The 10,236-nt window shown below is 46.2% G+C and overlaps 1 protein-coding gene across 1 annotated transcript; it reads left to right on the plus strand.

Moving 5' to 3' along the window:
• Positions 1–1,985: 1,985 nt before the first annotated feature.
• LOC143036130 (uncharacterized) lies at positions 1,986–3,083 on the plus strand. The gene has a single exon (XM_076203377.1). The coding sequence runs from the start codon at positions 1,986–1,988 to the stop codon at positions 3,081–3,083; it is 1,098 nt and encodes a 365-aa protein (XP_076059492.1).
• Positions 3,084–10,236: the final 7,153 nt, after the last annotated feature.

Below are 10,236 nucleotides of genomic sequence, written 5' to 3' on the forward strand. Positions count from 1 at the left end.
CCTAGACAAAGCAGATATGGTACTCCTCAACGAAGACGGTCACACCAGGATTCCTGACAACCCGGTACACAGAAAGTCTGTCATTGACCTGTCCTTCGTGTCCTCCAATCTAGCGGGGATCACGGATTGGTCAACTCTGAATGACCCAATGTCATCTGATCACCTCCCCATTAAGATCACCGTCCATCTCACCCCCATTGTCCACCTCCCTCCACCGCAGGGTAAATTCAATCTGGAAAGGGCAGATTGGACTGCGTATCAAACCTTCCTAGTAAACACGAACTACTGCCCTGACCTTACCAGCTCGGTGGAAGAACTAAACACACTCCTCACCCAAACAGTGCTCGAGGCAGCTCGACATGCCATCCCCGTGACCAGCGCAGGACGCGGAAGGCAAGGTCACCCCTGGTGGAATGACGGCTGCAAGATAGCCGTGGAAAGAAAGAAGCGGGCCTACCAACGCTACATGACGGACGACTCCAAGGAAGCATACATTGCCATGAAGGAGACGAAGGCTCAGTGCAAGAAGGCCATCCCCAGGGCCAAACTTGCTTACTGCAGCCTGGAAGCGGTTCAAGGAACTGAAGAGCCGTTACAATCCTCCCGACGGGGACCTTACTACCCCTGACGGTAGGGTTCTGTGCACCCCCGAAGAAAGAACAAAGGGCTTCTTACACCAGTTTGCTAGTGCAAGCTCCACAGCCAGCCTCCCAGAAGCACAACGTCGCTTCTGCGAAGGTCAAGACGCCCAAGCAGACCTATCGCCCCCTACGGGGAGAAAAACGGACCTCACCCTCTTCGAGTTACGTTGGGCCCTACGGGCAACCAGAGCCACCAGGAAGTCCCCAGGTGCCGACAACGTCACCTACCCACTCCTGAGATACCTTCCCCATCCCCTGCAAGAGGCCTTGCTTGCCATATAAAATAAGTGCTGGAGGGAGAGTGTAGTGCCGAAGGCCTGGAAGCACGCTATTGTGGTCCCCATCCCCAAGGCAGGAAAGCGCAGGAACCAGATTGCCAACTATAGGCCCGTGTCCCTCACCTCTCATATAGGTAAGATATATGAGAGGATTGTGCTAAGCCGCCTCCAGCACCATGTTGAAACCAGAGGAGAGCTACCGAAGCTTCAAGCTGGCTTCAGGAAGAGAAGGAGCATCATCGATCACGTCGTGCGACTCTCGGAGCACGTCCGCAGGGCCCATAAACAAAGAAGAGTCCTACACACATGTTTTCTTGATATTTCCAAAGCTTTCGACACTGTTTGGCACACGAAACTGCTCTGCAAGCTAAAAGCCATCGGGGTCTCTCCAGAGGTTTACAACTTCACCAGAACGTTCCTCTCCGACCGTTCCATAGTGGTACGATGGAGAGGAACACTCAGCTCCTAAGCAAAAATTGATATGGGGGTCCCACAAGGCTCTGTTGTAGCCCCTTTCCTCTTCACTCTGCTACTGGCAGACGTGGGAAAAGGGGTGCGCAGTGACACCATCATCACAGCATACGCAGATGACATAGCCATGTGGAGGAAATCAAGACATCGGCGGCCCAAAAAGGACTCTGCCCAACACCGAGCAGAACTTCGGCTCTTCCAGAGGCAAGTGGACATGGTTGTGTCTCACCTTGTGGACCTCGGCTTCACACTCTCTGCGCCCAAGACGGTATATATGCCAATTCACAGCATTGGATACAACAGAGGGGACTACCCGGACTGGAACCAGCTTACAGTCTGCGGCACGCCCGTGAAACCCGCGATGTCCGTTCGCTACCTTGGTGTCATCTTTCAGCGAGACGGACGGTAGACCAGACACATCCAACAAGTTTGTCTGAATGCTCGAAGGGCCCTCAACCTAGTCAGAGTCATCCGACGTGAACCCTGGGGCCAGCGAAGATAAACTCTGATCCCCATTGTTCGGAGCCTCGTACGATCCCGACTCCTCTTCGGCTCTCCTGCCCTCTACGATCTCTCCCCGGAGAGCACGTACAAAATGGTCCAGATAGAGTATCAAGCACTCCGTCTAGGACTTGACCTGCCACACTCAGTGCCACACGAACAGGTGTATAATGAGGCTGGCGTCCTCCCACTCCGGTACCGCTTAAAAAAGGACGCGGGCAGATACCTCTGCGGCTCAGCAAGGGTGCCAAACTCGACAGAAGATGAAATGCACGAGGGATGGATTTCAGCCCCGCCCACAACACCCATCCATGGATTGCCCAGCTCTGTGAGGGATCTCTGCCTCAGAGCCGGACTCCAGCCCAGTGACAGTCGACGGGTCGCCCAATACCAAGTAGACCCCTTTCCTCCCTGGACAATTTCTCCAGCCGAGGTCGAGCTTGACATCCCCGGGCTAGGACTACACGACAACCCTAACCTCTTGACTGCATGCACCCGAGAGCTGCTGGCTCTCAAGTATCAAGAAGAATTGCTGGTGTACACGGACGGGTCAGTACTTGAAGATGGTCGCACAGGGGCGGGCATTTTTTTAGAAGCCACAAGGGAGTCCTTTTCCGTGAAGCTTACCCCCACCACAATCCTCACGGCTGAGCTTGTCGCCATCAAGAAAGCGCTGAACAAAATCATCTCCTTTCCCGACCCACCATCGGGCGTCACAGTGCTATCAGACTCTAGGTCCAGTCTGGTAGTCATCCAAAGAGGCCACTGCCCATCGAGTCCAGAAATCCTCAACGATATACTGCACCTTTCTGACGAGGCCGCCAAAATGGGAGTCCGTCTCCTGTACCAAAGGGTTCCCTCTCATGTGGGACTCCACGGCAATGAGATGGCGGAAAAAGCTGCCAAACACGGTGACCTGGCACCTAAAGATAGTGAGACTCCTATCCACATCATAGCTAGTGACGACATCAGAAGAATCGACCGTGCCACCTGGGCCCAATGGAAGACGGATTACGCTGCCACGGCCTCCGCCCGTGGATGGCCCACGTCCTACCTTGGACCAAACCCTCCCACCCTAGCTTCACTGCCCTCACACATCTCCTCCACAATAAGTAGGATACGGGTAGATCACTGGCGTACCCAATACACCGGTACCTACTGCGCCTGCGGCACGGAATTGGCATCATTCTGACATTGCCTTCTCCTCTGCCCTGCACTGGAAGACCACTTCCGGCAACTAATGACCCTCCTCGGTGAACTAGATTCAGCCCACGATAGATTGAGAGCCGACAGTACCCCCGACGTCCGGTACTTGGCAATGGCAGCGAAGCTCGTTTGCTCCTCACCAGTGGGAACACTACTGTAAATGTACGCAATCTACCCCAGCAATCACAAGAAACACACACACACACACACACACACACACACACACACACACACACACACACACACACACACACACACACACACACACACACACACACACACACACACACACACACTCCATACCTAAATGGCCTAAGTACCCCATAAACCAAGCGCCTTAACACAGACCCCGGAAAATATACGCCAGTCCTTAAATCGGTTAACACCGCCGGGACTTAAAAAAAAAAAAAAAAAAAAAAAAATGAAAAATAATAATAATAATAATAATAATAATAATAATAATAATAATAATAATAATAATAATAATAATAATAATAATAATAATAATAATAATAATAATGATGATGATGATGATGATGATGATGATGATGATGATGATGATGATGATGATAATAATAATGATAATAATAATGATAATAATAATAATAATAATAATAATAATAATAATAATAATAATAATAATAATAATAATAATAATAATAATAATAATAATAATAATAATAATAATGATAATAATAATAATAATAATAATAAAATGAATAAAGAAGAAGACCACAGAGAGAGGGCTACGCCGCTCCACCATGTTTATCTTAAGCCTCCGAAACGCCGCTCAAACTACCAACCACGTTACCATCAACTCTCATCTGAAAATTAACCATATGTTGGACAAGACACAACATATCTGGAGGCAGCGTGGGATACAACATATCTGGAAGCAGCAAGTCGGATCAAAAAGCACAAGATCCCAGAGCAGGACCGCTGTGCAACCTACCCAGCGCCATCAAGCCCATCAACTCAAAATTCGCTGTGAGCCCTACCCAGCGACGGAAACAAGCCACAAGCCATCAACTTCGCTGTGCAACCAACCCAGCGAAAGCGGACAAAAGCTCACAAGCCATCAACTTCGCTGTGCGACTAAACCAGGGAAAGCGGACAAAAGCTCACAAGCCATCTCTCTCGCTGTGTGAGCCAGCCCAACGCACCGGACAAGTTCATCCCAGCGACCCAGACCAGCAGCCGGCAACGAGACTAAAGCCCATCTCCCTCGCTGTGACCCAGCCCAGCAGCATCGATCAACACCTCAAGGAAGTATCGCTCTTACGTCCGAAAGACGGGCCGACACCTTTCAGAACTGAACAAATTCCACAATCAAACTACCCCATTTGTCACCCTTCTCATTCTTTTCAATATTTCCAGATCTGCACAATCGCACCAAATTTCATCGAATTATTCAACTTCGACCTCTTGTGAACCCTTCACCATCGCATCATACCCGCCAGCACTGAGGGTAGATGCTTGTACTTTTATTGGGGCTAGGTGTAGCTCTAAATTGTTGTGTGAGTTCGAGTGAAGGCTATCCAGTGATTTTTTTTCTTTTCATATTTTTATTTTTTTTTTATTTTTTTGCAAAGCCTTAAATTTTTTCAAGTGATTTTTTTTTGTATGAAAGTGTGCATGACCCATTCACAATCCAACGTCTCACACCATTACAACACTCGTTCCAAAATGGCAGCACCAAACGAAAATACCACACAGTCCACGCCAAATCAAAACACAAGCCCAAGAATCGCTCAACCACACATGCAACGTTCTGCAACAAATCTAGTAACACTCCTTCAGCATTACAACACTCTTCCCAATTTCAACGGGACAAACATCGTCATCCGCACTCTGTTAGATGACGTCCGTTTGGAAATACAGCACACACAGGAGCAAGACGATACGACTAAAATCGTGGTCCTTAAAAGTCGCATTGATTTCAATGACACCTTAGCAAGCGACATAATACAATCAGACGCGTTCCAACAGCCACAGACCTTCCAAAATTTCGTTGATGAGTTCAAGAAATCTTTCGCCCCATATGAACAGTTAGGCTCTCTCTCTCCCTTCTACACACTCGGAACAAACTTTAACACACCCCCTTATCTCACCAAAGAAAGAGCAGTCAGGGAGGCGAGTCAGTTCAAGGAAGAACTAAAAGACGCACTCACTTCTTCACCTTGGGTTACAAATAACACAATCAGCCTAGATCACGTACTCTCATTATTTAGTTACATTAAACTGATCTCGCGTCTTCACCCAGAAACACTGAAGAAAATAGAAAATATTCCTTTTGATCCAGACACAACACTCGTTGACTTCTCTAGAAAATTTTCGGACACGTCAACGACAAAAACACAAATTCAACAACAACAAATCCCCCTCACACACCCCCACTCACACCCCCACCCACTCCCACAGTAGCAAAAATCTCACAAGAACATCACACTAGAGGTAGACAAATATCACGCACACGATCACGACAGCGTTCACAATCTAGGAGACCATTCTTTTGCAAAATCTGCAACATACCAGGACATAGCACAAACAAGTGTTATTACAGACAACCAACTAACTACTGCTCATATCACGGACCAGCTTTTCACGACACAACACAATGTCACGTCTTACAATCACAAACCTACACTTCATACACGTCTCCCCGATACCCGACTAGTGGAAACACAAAAAAAAAAAAAAAAAAAAAAAACACAGTATGACTATCGTCTCACGGTGAACAAAAACACACGACGTAGAGTAACAGTTCTAGAACCAACGGATATCACGTTACAAAATGTAGACGGAGTTCCCTTTCCCATCATAGGAAAAACCGAACTAGATATCTCCCTGCATGCCAACTGTCCTCCCATTACAACGACAGTATACGTAGCGGAAGTAGTGTTTCCCGCAGATATTCTTATAGGTTTGACATGGATACAGAGAAATCGCATCATCATCTATCCTGTTCAAAATGGTATTGGTTTCAATAATCACTTCATACCTTCTCTAAATACAGCCGGCACACATGCAAACACAGCAAACAAGCACGTCAAACACTTGCATATGATCGAGCAACAGCATGCAACAACAACAACTGAACAAAACATTGACGAAACAGAAAAGATGACAATTGTAACAGACACGCCCACTAGTGTAACAGACATGCCCATCCCATCCGCTCACCCTCGTAACTCACAACACAAACGGAATAGGCGTAAATTGTCAGCGCGCATGTCAAAGTCAACTCGCGAACACAAGAAACACGACGTTTTCAACAACATCCAGGAAATATCATCACAATACACTACCGTCTCACAAATCTCTCTGAAGAACTCTCACGCAGTTGTAATCACGGACAAAACACTCTACCCACGCGAGTACACGAAACTCAAAGTGGGTATCTTCAAACCTCCCGACTCAGATGTTCTTTGCACCACAGACACTTGCCGTGCATCTGGTGTATCTCTCTTATCCGCCCTATCTCATACATCCAACAAAGAACACACCACAATCGTAGTTGCAAATAACACCAATGCACCTCTTCAGATGAACAAAGGAACAAACATTTGTAATTTTACAGTGTATCCCGCCCTAGTACACGTAATCGAACATGACAACATACAACACGTATGCACTATCAACAATGGAGAACAGAACACACAGGAAACCATCCAAGCAACACACATTAACGATGTAGATTTCCCAGAAGCACGATCAGATCTCCTAACACTCATGAACACGTACAGGCACGGAATTACACTCCCAGGCGAACCATTAGGTCTCACAGACATCATAGAACATCATATACCACTTCAACAGAATGCAAAACCACGGTACATACCCGTTTACCGTCTTCCTCACAGTAAAAGAAACATTGTTGACAACATCATTGCAGACATGCTCGACCAAGGTATCATAGAACACAATCTATCACCCTGGAATTTTTCTCTCTTTGTCCTTCCAAAAGACGACGGCTCCTTTCGCCCTGTTGTTGATTTCCGTGAGCTAAATAAACTCACCATTCCCGAAAGGCACCCTATTCCTCATCTCCAAGACACAATCTACTCCATAGGCGAACACAACACGGTCTTCTCGACTCTCGACCTTATGTCAGGGTATTTCCAAATACCTCTAGATGACGAATCAAAATCACTAACAGCCTTTAGTACCAATATGGGCCATTACCACTTCAAAAGGTTGGCCATGGGACTCGTCTCTGCTCCCTCTGTTTTCACAAGACTTGTGTTCAAGGTCCTAGAAGGTCTTATAGGAAAGACTGTCTTCATATACCTTGACGACATTATCATTGCCTCACGATCACTCACAGAACACCTTTCCACACTTCAAACTGCCCTCTCAAGATTAGCCGCGGCAGGCCTAAAACTTAAACTCAAAAAGTGCTCCTTCCTCAAAAAGGAAATAATGTTCCTAGGACACGTCATAAACTCACAAGGTGTCATTACTTCTCAGGACAAGGTTAAGGCTGTTCTAGAATTTCCAACCCCTAACTCTACAGAACACGTAAAATCGTTTCTAGGACTCTCAGGTTTTTACAGACGTTTTATCGAAGGCTATGTTCATATGGCAGCTCCATTAACAGCCCTTCTCAAGAAAGATACTCCTTTTAACTGGACGTCTGAACACAACACCGCTTTCCACAAGCTCAAACAAGCACTCACAACAGCCCCGTTTCTGGCATTCCCAAACATCTCTAAACCCTTCACACTATGTACAGATGCTTCATACAAAGGCCTTGGCGCAGTACTAATGCAACAACACGACTCCAAACTTAGACCTATAGCATACGCCAGCCGCGCATTAAACAAGCACGGACAAAACTACTCTGTCACTGAAATCGAAGCGCTCGCAATCATATATGCTCTCAAACATTTTAAAGATATCATTCTAGGATATGAAATATATGTACACACAGATCATCAACCCATTCTCCACCTCTTCAAAGGCAAGAACCTAACTGGAAAACTAGCCAGATGGTTCCTCACTATTCAGGAATTTATGCCTACCTTCCACTACGTCCAGGGCCGTGCAAACTCTGTCGCCGACGCCCTTAGTAGAAACGTAGCAACAATACGTCAAGCAGCAGAGCCACTTGACATTACGCGAGAACGCATCATTGCCGCTCAAGCGACAGACCCCCTATGGAAAAGAATCACACACTATCTAAATTCAGGTGACACCACAAACACAGACGATTTTCCTCCCAACATAGACAACTACTCTCTCATAGACCAGCTTCTCTACCACACCACCATGCTCACAAACAAAAACGAACCAAACCGCATGGTTACACAATTAGTAGTTCCCACAAGTCTTGTTCCGGAAGTTCTCAAAATACTACATGATTCTCCATTAGCAGGACACTGCGGGAAGGACAAGTGCCTCTCGCAAGCAAGGTTAAAGTACTTTTGGCCCACCATGCGTAAAGACATACACACATACATAGACGCATGCCACTCATGTATAACTCATAAAGGTCACATTAGCGGTCAAGTACCAATACACAATTACCCAACACCTTCCAGACCCTTTGAAACCATTGCCATTGACTTACTCAAACTTCCAATCACTCTCAATGGAAACCAGTACCTTTTCGTATGCATCGACCATTTCTCTCGGTTCTGCATCCTCTCTCCTTTAGCGGACAAGACAGCAAAAAGTGTAGCTCAGACAATTATCAACAACGTCATCTGCCCATACACCACACCAAAAAAAAAAAAAAAAACTAATCTCAGACAATGTCACTGAATTCAATAACGATATTCTCACAAATATCTGCCACCACTTCAACATTACAAAGTGTAACACCACACCATACCACCCCAGCTCAAATGGACTCGTTGAACGACAAAATCGGAAGATATTCAACATTCTCAGACACCTTGCCACAGACATACACGCATCTTGGGACGAACACATACCCATGATACAAGCCTGAATCAACAGCGCAATCAATGGATCAATCTCGGAATCACCCCATTTTGTTTTGTTCGGATCTGATAAGAAAACGCCGTACGACCTACTCACTTCAACGATTTTATCGAGGTAACTCTCAATAATTTCAACATTCTTTTCAAGAGAGTACATGAGTCACTGACTCTCTCAAAAGGTTGAAGAACGCTCACTCCAGAGATTGCAATGTTTCTGTAGATGACATTATATACAACACCAACCACCAACCCACATCAAAACTTGCACCTAAATTCCATGGTCCATTCCGGGTCATCGACATACTCCCACACAATAAGATCAAAGCTCTCAACTTACGCGAACTCACAGAGGCTATCCTACATTTAGATAATATCAAACTAGTTCCCAGAGGTCTCGACATGGACAATATTCCTTCTCCGCCCCTCGCACAACCACCAGACACGACCGAGACTCTAGACACAAACACCTCTACCACTCCACCGATCCCTACACCTCGTTATAGCCTCAGAAATAGAATTGTATAAGTTTCTTTAGCCCCAACAAAAATCCAGGCATCTATTTCCAAAACCAATATTTATCATTCATGTTCATCTTATCATGCCATAACCAAGTATCTCCCTTCTATCTGTGCAGATCACCATTGCCACTCAGGGAAGGTCAACCCCTTCACCTAGGCACACCCCTCTTTCTTCTATCTCCTTAACAGTTCGTGCACCAAGCCTATGTGGATCTCAAATCTCAAGGTGTCGCGAGGACGGACACTGGTAGCGTATGCCGAGCAACTGTTGAACGTCTAGACCTCCTAGAAGACGTAATCTACCACCAAAATCTCCTAGATCTTCATCTACCGCCTCTACACATACTATCAGCACTGCACATATGCATCTCGGTGCATATAGGAGTCAACGGGTAGTCGATCTCACTTTGTCACGGAAGGGTCATCCCGCGGTCATCTATGGTCAAGTCTCTATTGTTCGGACCAGGGCGTCAACCTTACAACCAGCACCTGGACGCCGGTATCGACACCTCAGAAAACCCAAGCGATATTGCCATTAATATTAAAATCCCTTTTTCTACGGGATATGTCTATCCTGTCCAAACCCTCGGAAAACTATACATTGTACATATGTATATGCAAATTGTAAAGTATCTAAAACCCATCCTGATCTCTAATATTTGCTAAAACAGCA

This window comes from Oratosquilla oratoria, chromosome 20 (genome assembly GCF_046742065.1).
Source record: "Oratosquilla oratoria isolate Oo_2021 chromosome 20, ASM4674206v1, whole genome shotgun sequence".
In the NCBI taxonomy this organism is placed as follows: domain Eukaryota; kingdom Metazoa; phylum Arthropoda; class Malacostraca; order Stomatopoda; family Squillidae; genus Oratosquilla; species Oratosquilla oratoria.